The sequence below is a fragment of the Haemaphysalis longicornis genome, unplaced genomic scaffold (genome assembly GCF_048455015.1).
Source record: "Haemaphysalis longicornis isolate Haplotype H1 unplaced genomic scaffold, Haemaphysalis longicornis Haplotype H1 scaffold_9, whole genome shotgun sequence".
Classification (NCBI taxonomy): Eukaryota; Metazoa; Arthropoda; class Arachnida; order Ixodida; family Ixodidae; genus Haemaphysalis; species Haemaphysalis longicornis.
In genome coordinates this window covers 163,085,821-163,103,211 of record NW_027526460.1, presented here as the reverse complement: position 1 = coordinate 163,103,211, position 17,391 = coordinate 163,085,821, and the positions used below count along the sequence as shown (strand labels likewise).

The 17,391-nt window shown below is 48.0% G+C and overlaps 1 protein-coding gene across 1 annotated transcript in view; it reads right to left on the bottom strand.

Annotated features, from left to right (window-relative positions):
- Positions 1-17,391, bottom strand: part of LOC144151723 (venom metalloproteinase BumaMPs1-like) — a 191,101-nt gene that overhangs the window by 130,126 nt on the left and 43,584 nt on the right. The window contains exon 6 of the mRNA XM_077682845.1: positions 12,919-13,049. Coding sequence (XP_077538971.1) covers positions 12,919-13,049 — 131 coding nt within the window. The remainder of the gene's footprint in view (positions 1-12,918; positions 13,050-17,391) is intronic.

The following is a 17,391-nucleotide window of genomic DNA, read 5'->3' as shown; positions in this document are numbered from 1 at the left end:
AATTACGCTCAGTTGTTTGTCAGCGCTTGTCTGTGCTTCTTTCCTAGTCCTTGTCTTTTGCGCTGTTGTTTAAGTTCTAGAAGGGTGCGTAGCATTTTCTCAGTTCAGAAAGCCGCGAGCGACTGCTGCTGCTCTAGCCGGGAAGTCAGGCGTTCCTGAATCTCGAGCTGAGAGCTGGTCAGCCCGCACTCCCAGTGCTCCGGGGTGGGGGAAGGGAGGGGGATCGGGTGGTCGGCGCATGCACATACAAGACGGTACGTCGTATTGGGAGTGTGGCAGGTAGGGCAGTTGTAAGAGTATGTAGTGGGGGATATATGGTGAAGAATGCGGGTGTTAAAATATGTTTCCGTCTGGAGTCTGCGCCATAGTCGGGCGTCGCAAGTGCTGAGGGAGGGATGAGGGGGTGGGTAACGGAGTCGGCTCTGACGGTAGTGGTGCACTATCTCGGTGTAGCGACTGGGAAGGGGAAGGTTAGAGGACGATCCAGTAAAGCTTGATGTCAGGCTAGTTGGTGTAACATGGTTTTGAAGGTACGTTGCGCTTGCTGTGAACAGAGACTTGCACGGCAAAAAAATCGTAGACTCATGTAAGTCTACTGTTTTTTCCCGTGCAGGTCTGTGTGTTCACAGCAAGCGCAACGTACCTTCAAAACCAGGACGATCCAGCCAAGTCGTCCACCCGTGATGGGAATGCCCTGAGTAGGATATCGCGGGCAGCGGCATGTGCCGCCTCATTCCCCTGGAGTGAGGGATGACCTGGGTTCTATACAATTTGGATGTAGGGCAGAGTTTTTATTGTCTGGAGAAGGTTGAGGGCGGGAGGTGAAATGCATCCGGTCAGAAAGTTCCGGCAAGTTTGCTGTTAGTCGGTAAGGATGGTTACATAGCCGGTAGGTGTTGTGGTTACGGCGAAGGCTATGGCTGTCTCTTCGGCAGTAGTGGTGTTGGTACCAGCGATGGTGGCGGATGTCAGGATAGAGCCTTAAGCGTTGAGGGCAACCATCGTATGGGCTGTTCGGTTTGAGTAGGTTGCGACATCCGTGTATCGGGTGTCGGGATCTTTGGAGTATCGTATCTCCAGGAGGCGAACGCGTGCTTGTCTTCGACCCACGTTGTAAGTAGGGTGCATATGGCGCGGAATTGGCGAGACTTTGATGTGTGCGCGGATTTGGGTGGGCATGCGTTGTGGTGCGTCCACTAAGTAGGAACGGGACGACCAAGCTGTGTCAAAACGGTGCGGCCCATGGGGGTGAGGGAAAGGCGAGCGAGCTGGCCGACTTGCTGTGCCTCAAGGAGTTTAGACAGTGTATTGTGAAGGCCGAGTCGGAGTAGGTTCGTGGTAGCAGTGGATGCAGGGAGTCCAAGAGCAATTTTGTATGTTCTGCGAATTAGTGCGTCGAGTTTGGAGTGTTCCTCTGGTTTCAGTTGGACGTACGGTGCCCATATATGACGCGACTTATCAGGACCGCATGAATGAGTTGGCAGGTGTGTTTTTCTCGGAGGCTATGGTGCTGGATGCATACTCTTCGAATGAGGTGCGCAAGCTGCGTGACGGGTAGATGAAGTTGCGGAAGAAGAGCGGCTCGCGAGCCGTCGGCTTGCAAGGGAACGCCGAGAATTCGAAGAGTGGTTACTTGTTGGACGGGAACGGAGGATATGGTGACGGACGGGTCAAGGGTTGGCTGTGGAGGACGGCCGCGTTTGCGTGCGCGGAGAACAAGCAATGCCGATTTTTGGGGTGCACAGGTGAGGCCTCGGCGCTGTAGATATTCGAGCGTGTAATCTATGGCTTGCTGTATATTGTCATGCTGTTTGTCCCGCTGATCGGGTGTTGGTCCAGATTTTTAAGTCATCAGCGTAAAATGCGTGGTGGAGATTGGGGATTGTGGAGAGTTTGGCTGGAAGTTGGGGGAGGGCGATATTGAAAAGTAAGGGGGAAATGACACATCCTTGAGGGGTACCTTTTGCCGGCGTGGGAAAAGGGTCAGATTGTATGGTTCCAAGGCGTATTGTGGCTGTCCGATCTTTCAGAAAGGCTCGGACGAAGTTATACGTAGTCGCTACACAGTTCGTCGTTTGAAGGCCTCGCAAGATGGTCCTGTGCGTGACGTTATCAGAGGCCCCTTGGACGTCAAGAGCGAGTATGGTGCTGGGCTGGGTTTATCGATAAATTCTTAGGTTATCGATAATTTCTTCTTTTAGTTGGAGGAGTACGTCTTGAGCGGATAGGTGGGAACAAAAGCCGAACATGGTATAGGGATAGAGATCGTTGTCTTCGAAGTAGGTAGTTAGGCGATAATGCACCATATGTTCTAACAGCTTACCTAGGCACGAAGTAAGGGAAATCGGCCGAAGGTTGCCGATGGCTACAGGTGTGTGGGGCTTCGTTACGAGTATACTGTCTTAATGTCGCCATTGTTGGGGGAGGGTTCCGGCTTCCCAGTGTTTGTTAAAGAGGGTAAGGATGGATGAGAGAGTTTCATCGTCTTGGTTTCGGAGCGTTCTGTTTGTTATGCGGTCTTTTCCCGGCGTGATGTTGCGCGTCAAGCGAGTGAGGGCTTGCTCCAATTCTTGGATCGGGAAGGGAGCGTCGAGATCGGGGTTAGGACGGCCAAGGTAAGGTAAGGTCGTGAGAATATGCGAGTTTTCAGGGGAACCAAAATGTTTTGTGCAAACTGCATCTAGTAAGTGGTTATGTGGATGCGGGTGGTTGTGAATGAGTCGTTGTAGCTGCTGCTGCGCTGTTGTTCTGGAGGGTTTGGACCATAAGAGGTGGCGCAGAATATGCCATGTGTGCTTGGTGCTCAACGGGCCTCCAAGTTTGTCGCAGAAAGATCACCACTTCTGGGTTCTCAGCTCCTCAGCGTATTGAGCGGCCTGCTGGGTGATTTCCGCAATCCTGCGTTCTTCGGGATTCTTTCGCCAGGCAATGCAAGCATTTTTTTTTCTGTTTGAAAGCTGTCGAAAATGGGTGTTGTACCAGGGCGCTTTAGGGCTGTACGAGATTACGCGTAGAAGAAGGCAGCGGTGGGTCAGCTCAAGGATCGTGTTTCTGGCTGAACACCAATTATATTCTACAGAGTGGTCCTCAAATCCTGTCAAATGCGTCGACCGAAAAGTGTGTAGGTTGTGATTTGAAAGCGCGTTCCGGTAATCACTTAAAATTTTGGTTGGACTAGTCAGCTTTCTTACTGAAAATAAAATAGAAAAATTTAGCAATAAATGATCACTCACATGCACATATTGGAAAGCACAAGTCTGGGAAAGATGTAAGGACTAGGTCCAGTACGTTTGCACTTGTGGGTGATCCGGATAGGTTGGCCTACTATTTGCGTTAGATTAAACGTGGAACATAAATTTATAAATTCCTCACAAATTCAGAAAACGCGGTGTTAGTGGCGTCGGTTCGGTCCACATAATCCCAGGGAAGTTAAAATCACCCAATAGAAAGAGGGGGACTGAAGGATAACGGGTTATAACAGAGTCTATGGCGTTGTGAAGCTCGGCCGAGAAACCGCACTAGGCACTTGGCGGCCGATAGCATAGGGCTAAGATAATGGGGCGATGGGATAGTTTTACGGTTAGACATACTATTTCTAGGTTTGACGGAATATTGAACTTGGCGGAATATTGGCGGAATATTGACGGACCTGTTTAGACAACTACGCCCCCACTTTTCCCTGCTTCTTTATCGGCGCGATAAATTTGAAACGCATTGGGTATTTCGAATATTGCAGAGTCACGTATATTCCGGTGGAGACATGTTTCTGTTAAAGGAACGATGCTTACGGAACACGAATTGATTGCCGCGGAAAGTTATGGACGCTTTTTATTACGCTTCTAATGTACGTTAAAAGGGCAGAGACGTCCTGAAGCGAGAAATGCACAGCCCCACGCCTTGGCAACCGGGATTGCGATGTCGTTTGGGCATTGGAAGTGCTGGCTACTGGAACCCCTTGTAGGGTGAAGGACATGTGGAAGGAGTTTGGCCATGTTGGTGCAGGGGACGCAGTATCCGAAACATGAAAAAAACGCGCCGGTTTCTATGACTTCGGCCCCACGAGTAATATTTCCTGTTCATTTGTAGTTGTCTGTATTTCAGTTTAAAGGAAGGGGTACCGAGCTAAGATTCCGCAAATTGAATTCTCTTTTTTGGTGCCTAGGCGCGTTCCTGGCGAACAGTTTCGCTAACCCGCACATCCATTCTTGCAGCTCTGATTTTGTTTAAAAATTTTATCTCTAGTTTTAAAACTAGGGAATTTCACGATTACAGGACGCCACTTTGTCGCATGAAACTGTCCCCGTGGATGCGCACGCCTAATGCAGCTATCTGAGTATCAGTACACGATGGTAACATTTCTATTTTAACGCAATATGGTTAACAGACTAATTTTTCCATTTCCCCATGGGTGCTAGCTGTCGGCTATCAGCCGTGCGCATCAACCGTCCGCAGAAATACGCCATCGCTGCCACCAGGAGGCTATCACAGAGGCAACAAGGTAATAGGGCTCGCCAGTATCTGTGAGAAGGCGCAGGGGCAACTGAAATGTGGAAATGAGCACAATTATACTACGGCGGAGACGAGAGAAAGACACACATCTTCAAGAGGTTCCGTCCCTGCTTTATGAAGTTCGTTCAACTTCCAGCCAGTGGTGGCATACCTAAAAGACCCCGTCGTCAGCCACAAGTGGAGCCGTCACACCAAAGCGTCGTTCCACCAGAACAATAAAAATCTAAATTTTGGGAAATTCACGTGCCGTAGTACTTCTGGGCTACGAGGCATGGTGTAGTGGAAGGCTCCGTAGTAATTTCGACCACCTTAGGATCTTTAACGTGCGCCGAAATTTCGACAAATGGGTGTTTCAGTTTTGTGCCCCCGTCAGGACAGCGGCCACCGCCGCCAGGAATTGAACCCGCGACCTTGGGCTTAGCAGCGTAACGTATTACCCACAAAGCCATCGCGGCGTGTTTCCCGCGGGAGCTGATGCCGGCACCAACACTAGGTTGCCTAACTAAAACGGGGAGAAAACGCTTAACATCAGCATCTCAAAAATAAAGGACGGCATATATTATGAATAGAAACCAACTAAAATAACAGCCAATAATGGGGCCAATCACATAAATTTTTATACTACAATTCCCACATTTCAGTCTTCGCTGAAAGCTCCGTTTGGCAAGCCACGGCGGGCGCAGCGCGGCAAAGTTAAATATCGCCCTAAAATAGGCACGAATGTCCTCCCAGAGACCAGTCAAGTAAGAGTAATCTACTTGGCTTTAGAGTCGAGCAGCAAAGACGAACTCACAATTGCAAAACAAATCTTTAACCAATTGTCCACGTTATAAAACGTTATAACCAAGAGAAGAGCACGCTAGAAAGAAGAAACGGTAACACTCATTCAGGCACTCATCACGTCAACCACGAATGATCACCGGTTATCTCCGTCAGCCGCGCTCACGGAGACAACCGGTGGTCATTCAGCCGGAGGAAACAGTGGTAGCCCTCGTACTTCCAAGTTTCTTGACAGCAAAGATCTGCAGCGCAGTGTAAAAACGATGACAGCCGAGATGCGCCTCCAACTGCCTTGAGCTCCTGTTGGACAAGTTGGTACTTGTCTCTTATAAGAGGGGATTGGGGACTAGGAGTTGACGGGGACTAGGAGGGGGGGGGGGGGGTGGGGGACTCGGAGTTGACGCAAGAGCAGCGGGTTCTCTGCTCGCAAATAAATGTGCTACTTCTACTTCTAAATAGTGACTGCGTGTGGAGTGGTTCGGATTTTGATAAAACTGCCATTTGAGCCTTGAAGACCTAGATTTCTTCCCGCAGCGCTCTGATTTCTGACTTTGCAACTGGTTTTTTCTCTTAACAACGCGCCAAAAAAGCCAAGGTTGAAAATGAGAAAGCTAAAGAAAAAAAAATGATGCATTGTTCCGGCGCTTAAAAAGGCACCAAAAAGTAAGCCTGCTGTTCACGCGCAAATATCAGCTAAATTGTGAAACCTATAGGTTTATGTGAGAAATGTACGTGAAAAAAAAACGGGGTACCCTTGCACACTGTGACTGAGGATTACCAGAGAAGCTTAATGGCGCAGTGCAAAGAGTTTAGGAAACAAAACAAGTTAGCTATTTGCGATTGAGCATAGATCCTAGCCAAGCAGCTGAATGAATTTTGAAATGACTCGAGCTTTATTATAGCGGAGAGACATGAAGTTGTCCTTTTCCCCACCCCTGTCGCTCCGCGTCGGTGGCATCTCATTGGTCTATGTAGCACACCAACCAAAACCGCTCGACCAGTTGTCGCAGTGGGCCGTGAGACGTCCACGTTTAAATCTCCAACCAGTACAGCGGACAGGTCATCCGCGAGGGCCTAGCTCCCCGTGCACTCCGCATTCTTTTCTCAACCCCCACTCTTGCGCGTAGAAACCGGCAGCCGGCTTCTATCCTCCTCCTTGACTCAGACTTGACTGAGAGGCCCTCAACCCGAAAGGCAGCTATCGGCTGGGTCATTTTCACCTTTCGCTTTCAATAAAACAACACACGCACTCTTGCTCAAACAAACAGTACAGGAGAAAGTGTCGCTCCAAAATCTGTTCAATCTGAGCAAGAAGTACTGGCTCCCCGTCGGGGTTCGAAGTGGGCAGGTTGCCTTTGTCCAAGAAGAATTAAATTTACACAGTGGTTCGAATAGGGGACAGTTGACGCGACAACGGTTCTTTTCTGTGACAACAACAAGTGGGGGTTCCAGCTTTACGTTGTGCAACAGCGGATTTCCGTTGTTATCGCGTTTATTCGTGCTTCTGTGCCTACCACCTCTCTCCACGTTCCGACTCTTGTTCCTCTGAGCCAACAGTATGCGTCGGTCTTGTGGTGAGTCAAAAATGCCACTGCTGATACCGGTGCTGGTGGCGTTGCCACCAGACTGCACAACTTTTTTAAAGACGATAGTCTTTCTTGGGCTACTTAAACCGAGAAATTTTGGTCTGCCTGTATGTCTGTCTCTCTGTATGTATGTCTGTCTTTCTGTCTGTCCGTCTGTCTGTCTGTAACTCGATTCAGCCACCCGGCAAAAGCAAAATTGATATTGTGCAATAGTCTTCAAATACTCACACCCAAATGTAAACGTCTAAGCCCGGTTTATATGTTCGTACTTGTCAAGTTTGTTGAACAAGAACAAGACATCAGGCAAATATAAGACAGGAAATTAGTACACAAGGGACATTTGGAGTGTTCCCTTATTCAAAAAATTCATGGATGCGTGGTTTGTCGATAACAAATGATATTCTACATCTACTGCAGAAAACCGCCGCCTCCTGGCGGCATATGAAAAATCACGCGGCAACAGCAACGAAAGGTTCCACTAGCTAGGTTCCATGATGTGCTTGTAGTCGGCCGCCTTGTAGCCGGCCGCCTCCATTCACACCCATCTCCACCGTACTGCAGCGCGGGCATCGAGGAACCCGGCCTGTAGCAGTGGAACGCGGTAAATTCAAATCGCCTTGCGCAAACCTTTAGTGTGTTTACCTTGGGATGAGCGCGACGGTACAGGAACAGTATGAGAGTGAGCGGGAAAGCAAAGGGGGGGCATTTCCTTGGCAAATGTCTACAAAGACTATCGTCTTTTGACGACATCTGCAACGAAATGAGCAGATACGCGGCGAATGTTTTTTTAAAGAGGTGTCGCTTGGGGCAAGGACAAGCGGAGAGGAGGCGCCGAGTAAAACGGCTCCCTCAAGAATCCGAAGTGGGAGTAGACATATGCAGCAGCGATGTAAAATGTGTATTGGAGCCGAAGAAAACAACCGAAAAATAAAGGTGGGCGCATTTCTCGATCAGAAAGCCGCAAACTGTTGCCGCTGCTGGCGCGCGTGTGATCAGGTAGTCTCGACCCTCAGGCGGTGAGCTCGGGCTCTTGCGGCAACGGGGATGGGCAAGGGAGGACTTAAAGGTCACTGGCAAGGTTATTCGCCTTCGTCCCGCGCCTCATGTGAAAACGACAGGTAAATCGTCTATTTTCTGTGCACGGCTGAAAGCTTTAACTGGGAGTTTTCGGATTCGTAACCGCGTAAGGAGACGACACGCTATCTGATGGAAGAGTTCGCCGGCTGGTGTGTCCCGGCGCTATCCAAGCAACTACATCCGAGTTTAGGAATTCACGAGTGTAGGAATATATGAAGCTAATCATTGTCGCAAGTTAGAAGGCCATTATGGATCACTCAGCAGCAGCAGCCCACGCACTAACAAACGGCTTCCTGCTCAGGAAATGTAGATGTGTTTCATACAGACCACAGCCAGCCGCAATTGGAAATAACCGTGTAGTTGATACCACAGCAGAAACATACCTAAAGCGCACAAAACTATTCAACCTGAATAGATAACATGAAATAACGAATCTAAAAGGGGCCAACGGTATTCTAAAAAAACAAACACACGTACATATATGGTTAAACCAGCAAATTCAACCAGTCTATCGCTGGTGTATACAGATAACAAAAAACAAATCTAAAGGATACAAACAACCCAAGTTAAAAATCAGTCAACCAAATTCTACGCAACATGGGAACAACCGCGGTGCGACAAACGTTTTACAAAACGAGTCACCCGCCGCAGAGGCTGCGCCGCGGCAGAAGAATTACAGTCGAACCTCGTTATGACGCAGTAGTACCGGGACAGCAAAATTAGTTCGTTATATCCGATATTTGTTGTAGCAATAGAGGTAAAAATCGGCTTTAAAAAATCGACAATCGGGATCGCGCAAAAATATTGGATACCAAAACGCATTTTTTCGTCTTCGAACCCACTCTAAACGGCAACCCTTCCCTTTCTCTATGTTGCATTTCAAGCTCAATGAACCGGAGCATCAGTGAGTAGTTGAAATTACAACACAACAAAGTCGACTTGACAAAACAGGCCTGCGTCCTTATTTATTTAATGAAGGATGTGATTTTCGTCTAGCGGCTACTCAAAGCACTCAGCAGGATGAAGTTTTCCATTGTGTCCATGAATAAAAAGACTTTAAAATTCTGCAGTTTCGGATGACGGAGGGTTCTTCAAAGTAGGTTCTCAGTCTCCTGGCTAAACTTTTCTTCGTTATATCGGATATGGCGCGGGGCTGTCACGGTTTCAGTTTAGTTATAAAAGAAAGTTGCATAAATAAAGCGTGCCCAACCAAAGTTCGTATTTAGTACGCTATAGCCGACAATTCGCCATATCAGTGTTCCTTATAGCGACGTTCAACTGTACTTTTTCTATGTAGGTCCCTGTTAACTCTTTCGCTACCGCCAGAAAATTGACTGACTTTAGGGGTCCAAGAAAACATATTTTTCCTGCTAAAAAATTGTTAGGCACTAATTGCAGGAACACAAAATGCAGATTATTTAACGGCCTTTCAATAAAACCAGTTTTTTAAAGGTTTTTATATATCATAGTTGCAAAAAATATATCAAAATCAAAATTTTTGTCAAGTTGTCAAAAAAAAATGATAAGAAAGGAGTTGTGTTTATCAAACCACCGGTAGTAGAAAAAAATTAGAATATACATTCTGTAGGGAAACATTTCAAAAACACGCCATAGAAGAAATGTCGACTTGCGCGGAACAGTTTGTCAGATATATATAAAAAAAGTTAGCAAGCACGGTGCTCGTGTCATGCGGTGAAGCCCAACCTCCAATTCAAAATGTGCAATTTCGGGTGGTTTCCTGAAATAAACCTGGCAGTTTGTCATTATCAGAGGCACCAATTTTCCCCCACATAACGTAAAAACACCATGTCAATGGCTGACTTTTCATTTACAGCGAGCACAATATTTGGGACTAGCACGCGATGCCGAAAAAAGCATGCATGAAGTTGAAAACGGAACGCCGTGGCTGATGCTTGTTGTTGTTCACGGTCAGTTATCTCTCAAAACATAAAGCTGAGCTTTATTATCATCTTCTTACTCGCAATTGTAGCCTTGCTCGCAAAAATGAGGTACGATGAGCTAGAATCGTGCCCTGCGGTCTTTGGCCGAGTGGCAGTTGCGCGATGAAAGAGATCAGCACAACGAGCCTCCTTTATTGCAGCGCCACCTAACATTTTTCAAATGAAACAGTACAAAAACTTATTTAACTTGATTGATTGTAGGATTTAACGCGCCGACGCAACGCAGCCGATGAGGCGCGCCGTAATGGAGGGCTCCAGATTAATTTTGACCACCTGGGGATCTTTAGCGTGCGCCGAAATGTCGTACACACGGGCGTTTTTGCTTTTCGCCTCCATCAGAAAAGCGACCGCCGCGGCCGGGAATCGAACCCGCGACCTCGTGCTCAGCAGCGTAACGCCTTAGCCACTGAGCCACCGCGGCGGGTACAAAAACTTATCGGAGCCTCCGTCCGACTAGACAGTTCAACTAAGCAGCAACATTAGACACCCGGATATACCCGCGCATGGAAACGAAACTGGAAGTCGAACAGCTGGCAGTGTAAGGCCGTTTTGAAGCGCTGTCCTCGGCGGAACAGATATCTGGCGACTGGGTGTGATCTTTTGACTTGCATCTGAAGTTCTTATCGCAGAAATCGGGTTAGGGTGGGGAAATCAGGAGCGCCATGCTTTGTTCGAGGATCAGTCGCGGACGCTCCAGGCGCCATGGCAGGTAGCCTTGAAGTTGGGTAACTGCGTAGTAGCGCTAAATATGAATTTTGCGATTTAGAAACGAAACCGAAACTGTTGTAAACGTTTGCGAATGGTCCTGGGGTAAGCAGAACTACCACACTACTTAGAACAACGTGCGCAAAGGCAATAAAACTGCCTAAAATCATAAAGTAGCTTTGCAACCAGGCACTGCTTGACATTTTCAGCCGATTTCTGGGATTATTATTGTCGGAGCGCGTACCTGACGATTGAAAATTGTTTGCTAGTTCCCCATTCACACCCTGATAGCAAAAAACAAGCGCTGGTGCAGAGTAATTACGAGTTGCACGCATTCTTCGTTGGTAGCCGTGATGCGCGATGACCACGCCCCTTTTCCACACCCAGGTGATTCAAAAGCGTGTCAAAAATCACGTTTCCGTTGCAAAAATGAAAACAAAACTGATATTGAAAGGTCATTTTCTGATCTAACTCCGAAAAGCTTTACTTGTTCGAAAAACGCTCGTAACGCTATGAAAAGGCGCTCCCAAAAGTATCGATCAAATTGATCGATTTTGATAGGCGCGGTAGCGAAAGAGTTAAGGTACATGCTTCAGGCCCGTTCGAGTCACTGCTGTCCATGTGGCTTTGGGCTCTCTATGCATAGACTGAAGCTGGAGGGACGTTTCGGAAAACGAAATTGCGAAATTTTATGAAGACAACTTTTGCCAAAAAAGACCGTTCTCTTCTCGGCGTTTTAGCTATGTAGATCTCTGCGAAGCGTGGGGTCTTTTCCGATTGCTGGTAAGATTTATGCGTATTCATAGTTAAAGGTAGATTTATAATCGCTTTATCAGTTAAGATTGCGTCTGCGCACCGGGGAAATTGACCTGGCCGTTGGAAAAGAGTCCCGTCCGTTCGTTGCCACTGAACTGGTTTGTGTACACTTGGAGCATAAAAGTTAGCCTCGGAATTTTAGGGGCTCAGACGTTCGGTACGCTCTTGGAGCTGCGTTTTGCTGTTTGCGAAATGCCATGACCAGAGGCGTGGGCCACCTCATTATCTGGGAGGGAGGTGAGCCACGGAGTTCACACCCTTTTTGATGCACGGCAATGTTGTAAAAGCGTGGTGAAGCTTAATGGCTGGAGAGGATATGCCGCCTGGGAGGCAGCTACGCCATGCTCGATGCCAGCCTCAAATGACGGCCACGCATCTGCCTGGAGCTGTGGTGGCGGGGGCACAATTGTCGTTTCTTCAGCGGTGGTCGTAGTGCCATGAGCGAGGGCGGCAGATGTCCTGCTTCACCCATGGGAGTCGTCGACGGCAATGGGGTGGGCCGGCCGGCTGAGGTAAACTGCGGCATCTGTGTACCAGATGTCTGTGTTGTTCGCATGCCTTTCTAGGAGGAGGCGCACTCGTGCTTGCCCTTCGCCCACATTGCACGTGACGTACATGAGACGCAGGTCGGAGAAGACCGAGATGTACGAGCGAAGATGTCGACGGATACGTTGTGGAGCGTCGGTGGCTGTAGCGACGGCGCGACCTATCTGCGCGAGCACTGTTCGACCAGTGGGGGTGAGGGGGGGGGATTTTTGCTGCGCTTCCAGTAGTTGTATGGGTGTGCTGGGAAGGTGGAGTATAAGGAGGTTGGAGGAGGGATACCTAGGGCGATATTCTGGATTTGTTTACAGTGGTGTTTGGGCATCAGAAGGGCGTGGATGAGAGGGCAACCTTCTGGTTTTTTTACTTCGTTGCTTTGTGCGCACACGCGTAGATGACTTTCGTTACCTGAGTGACTGTGAGATGCGCCTGAGGAGAGCAGTGCAGCGGTTGAGCCGGTGTCTTCGAATGGGACACCAGTCATCTCGACTGTTCTTGGGGTAGTTCAGGCAACGTGATCCGCGTAGCTTCTGCAGGTTCTTGCTTACGTCACTCCGTTGGACGCATGGTCTCTGCGGTCCTTCACCCGGTTTACCGCAGGCGGCTTGCACACAGGCATCCATTTTGTTTGTCCATAGATGGCTTGTCATACACTGAGTCGCCCGAAAATACACTCGTGGTAAAGTTTTCACGCGATTGCATATTTTTAACGGATACTAACTACGACTTGCGCCACTGTTTCTAGGCAATTGATTATTACGTGCATTTTATCCGCTGATGTAGCATTCAAGAGAACACAGTTTTTTTTTGCACTGTGCTTGACGACTTCATTTGAATGGCAGTCTTTCTCTAATAATACTAAGGTATACTTGAGACGTCATTTATCGCTCTATTTTCAATTTTAACTACGTGCAACCAAATGACAAGGAAACGATACTTACCGAATTTGCCATGATTGCAATGTACCGGGACACGATTTTCACACTAAATTTTAAGGCTTTTGAGAGGATGTAATCGAATACGACATGAACTTCCGGGAATATAATCGCCGGTATCCGTCTGGTATGCTTTCCTGAAAATAAAGATAAACTCAATGTGAAAAATTGAATGTAGTGTCTGGAAACAGCTGTTAAAGTGGGGTCATGCAAGAAAAAAAACAAGGCAAAATATGCTCTGGTTTCTCTACATTCAACAAGACCAGAGATAGGCAAAGCACGCAATATCCCAACCTTCCTTCACTCCAAAACAATGGGGTAATAGCATTGAACAGCTGTGGCGGCAAATGCAGATCTGCACAAGTGGGTAATTACGTGCATATCTGTTACTTTTGGGTGAAGTTATGAAGCCACAATTGTTATTTTCGTGCTTACGAATCACACTATGAGATGTTTAACTACAGAACGCAGTCATTCTTTAAGAAGCGTTTTCAACGAGTCCCATTACAGTATTTTCACTCTTCTAGTAAAGCCCAATAGGAGAGGCAACATGAAAAACAAATGCGGTTACCCCAAAAGAAGTGTTGGCATTGAGGACGCAGCAGTAGCCCAATAGAACGTTTATTTAAGGCGGTAATGGCACTGCACCTGGCCGACGATTGTTTTTATCCGTTTGTCTTGACCACCACATCCTGCTGTATTGTGTTGATATACACTGTGAGCCTCAGTTGAAGACACGACGTCAAACAGCACCCGTTTTTTAAAGAACCCCAAAGCAGCTCAGAGACAGGCACCCCTGCCACCACGTCGGCCCCTCCCATTCAAACCTATGTGCGAAATAGCCCTGATGTTGCACTTATGTTTGCAGGAGTGCTTGCTTGTCAGAAAAAAATGGTCGAGGCATAGCCGGTTGTTTTGGGAATTCGTTCTCCAACGATATCATATGGCTCAGGCTCGGAAACGGGGTCTCATTGGGCACCTTCAAAGAAAACATGTATCTACCGCCTGCGCCAGGGAAAAGAAAATGCCGGACAAGAGAACAGCAGCGTCCATTGGGGGGCAAACTCGTGTAGCAAACGGCTAGTCCAAATCACGCGAAAACGCTGGGCTGGGCAAGTCATGTCATGTGAATGAAAGAGAACGGGTGGACAATCCGGTAAACGGGATGGTTAGCAAGGAATGGCAGACGAAATAGAGGAAGCCCAATACTCGACGGAGGAATGAGCTAAGAAAATTTGAAGGGTCGCTGGTAATGATTCGGCTAGGTCACGATAGACGTGGCAGGAAATCTTTCGCAATGCATTCTACAGTGAACCCAATCAGGATGGCGATGGTGAAGGAGATGATGATAGCAAGTAGAAATATACCGTGTAACGTTCAATTAATGAGATTTAAATCACCTGTGGATACAATATAATAGTAGCTCGAGTGACTTTCGTTTTGTTTACTCTTTCAATTTGCCCCCTGTTTCTGGCCACCTCCGGCTCTGTCTTCTGTTTTTGAAGCGAAGTGCGGGTTCCCTGCTGATCCATCTGTATTCTTTCCATGCCATCGTATTTGGTAGGGAGAGTGTTCCGCCCTGTCGTCGATCAACTACGATTATCGTCTTTGTTCGCCAATGTTCTGAATATAATTCGATTGTTCCAGGAGTAAATGCAGGGAAAGATAAATGCTCGCAGGCAAAAAGGACACGGCCGTGGATCCGCGGACACCCGTCTGTGCTCGCCCCGTTGTTCACTGCTCTATCGGCGTTTGTGCACTATTTGAGTTCAGAGCGGAGCGCAGGTTCGCTCAGTAAACTATTGTTCCACCAGGAAACCTGCGTTGTCCTTGGCTACGTGACATCTGATGAGGTGCGGGGTGCGCACCCGTTATGCTCTGTATGCCATCTAGAAGGCGCCAAGCCACTACAAGGCGCCAAGCCACCGACTGCAAGGTTTACTGCCGGAGTTTTGTTTCCTGCCAGAAGGACCCAAGGTAACGACCGCTGCAACCAACACCATGGTGCAAGAATCAACTTCACCAATTGTCCTGCAGCAAACCCGTGAACAGCCATCGTTCCGGGGATGCCCCGCTGATGACCCAGAAGAGTGGTTAGGGAAGCTGGAGGGCATCCGAATCTTAAACAGGTAGGAAGACGAAGAACCTTTCCCACATGTGTTGTTCTACTTAGAATATTTACCTAGAACTTGATTTGAAAACCACGAGAGCTCCATCGCCAAATGGACTCAATTGAAAAGCGAGTTCTTTAAAACCTTCGCTACCGTCGTGGTAAAGGATCAAGCTGCGATTTTGCTTGAAACGCGAACAAACACCCAGCAAGGGCGTCGTGACCTTGTTGATGAGATAAAGAGTTTTTCTCCGTGCGTACCCGAAGACGATGAAAGAAAAAGATTACGGCTGTTGATACGACGGGTAAAGCAAGAGGTCTTCGCTCTTCGCTTGCTTTTTCATTAACCCCAATAAGATCATGGCCTAATTCGCATCGGAGCTGGTGGCTATGTTTAATACAATCGAAATTCGTATGAGGCTGTAGGACGGCCCAGTGAATGCCCTCGTTTAGGAGGCGATCGGTGCTGGCGCTATCAGCACTGATACTTGAGACTATAGGCGAAGTAGTCTGGGAGGTGCTGTAGACACTTGTCCCAACGATGCTGCAACCCCACCTCGCTTCCTCAAGTGACGTCATCCGCGATGAAGTGCAACAAGCACTGGGTACTTCTTTGATGCCGTAACCTCCGACGCCGACTGCGAGCAGAGCTCAAGTTCGCTCCAATAAACTTTTCTTCCTTGAAGAAACCGACGTCGTTCTCAGATATGTGACAACGTAGATTAGAGGGAGCCGGCTCGGAATCCACGTGTGGTGTTCTCTGTTCTCTCATCTCGAGTTTCATAAGCGAATATACTCACAGCAAAACTCACATCGAAAATACATTTTAACTTTCTAAATCTCTCCTTGCCAACGGTTCTTTCGTGGCGTGCGGGACAAGAAGCTCCCAACGGGCAGGCCATAGAAAGGGGGGAGGGCGCATATCACTCCCGGAGCACAGTGTAGATGGGGCGGCGATAGGGCGCTATTACCATGCATTCCCCGCACGCAGGTGACTGCTCGTACCGGCGGGCGGGTCGGCGGGACGGCTTTTTTGTCTGCTTTAGCGACAGTTGTTTTGGGCCTGTTTTGGCGCTGCTTCGCGTCCATGGCGCACTTTCTTCGCACGGCTTGAATAACCTTTTTGACAGCACCCCGCACCGAACAGGCTTAAGTGGTCGTAAATAATAAATAAAATAATAAATAAAATAATGGTCGTGCGGCAAACATACGTTGATTGGTTTGCAGGGCGGGAAAACAAACTGTACAGACCACAGTCACGCATCTGGCCTCCAGAGAAACACTAACTTTTGCGCACTGGTTGCCACGAATGGGACTCTGTTTTCTAAATTGGTGAATACCAATTCGGTGGTGTTTTAAGAGCTATTACAAAAGGTCAAAGGAGCAACTGGATGTGATAAATAGCGATTATAAATGTTCCCTCAGCTTTCTTACCAAACTAAGCAAACTAACTTTCCAAACCAACTAGTTTAAATAAGTAGAAATGGGAATCACTAAGCTCATATGCCAAGTTGTCTCGGTGTCTGTGCTTGTGTCGCGCGGTGGTGTAGCCCCAAGCTAGCACATCAGGATGGCTAGGTTCCGCCGTGTCACCCTTCCAAAGATGCTCCTCTCCGTTTTCTGTCCGCTCGAGCTCGCCCGTGGCCGACGCTGCTGCGTTCGGGATGGCGCCCTCGTGAATTCCAGGTAACGGGTGGCATGATCTCTGGTTTCACTGTTTGTGGAGCCACGTGTGTGTGAATTCAAGGAATGTCGCATGGGCATAGTTGTGGGTGTCGTTCAAAGCTTTGATTTCCAGCCAGCTTCATAGCGCGGATTGAAGCCTTTCGTTGCGTAACATAGATCTCGACGCAGTAATATTATCCACGGCCATCTGGAATGCAGTAACAAAGACAGTGACAACATGGTGGTTATTTTTTCACAGAGTCTACACTGCCGTCCGACGGCACTCCAGCTCTGCGTACAGCCATAGCTGGAGTGCTGTCCGTCGACATTTGAATATAGACTGGGCTGACTGAGGCTAGAGCGTCTGTACTGTTTTAGATATTCCGTCTTATCTTCCTGTTGCGGTGGGTCGAATCCAGCGCTTCCCTGCTTTATTTTTTACATATCTAGTTTAAAGTGAATTGTTTGTGGCTCAGGTTAGTTTTCGGTGTTTTAAATGATTTTTTTCTGTTGGTTCGGTTATCTTAGGTTAGTTTACGTTGCGTTACGTTAACTGAGGGCGAAGCTGTGCTGGACGATGGAGTTTTTCATCAAAACGATGGTGGACGTCACTTTAGTGGAATGCTTATAGTAGTACCGTAAGACGGCACTACAGGCAGAGGTCTATTTCTGTCTACTTCTCCAGAGATTGAAACTTGCATGTT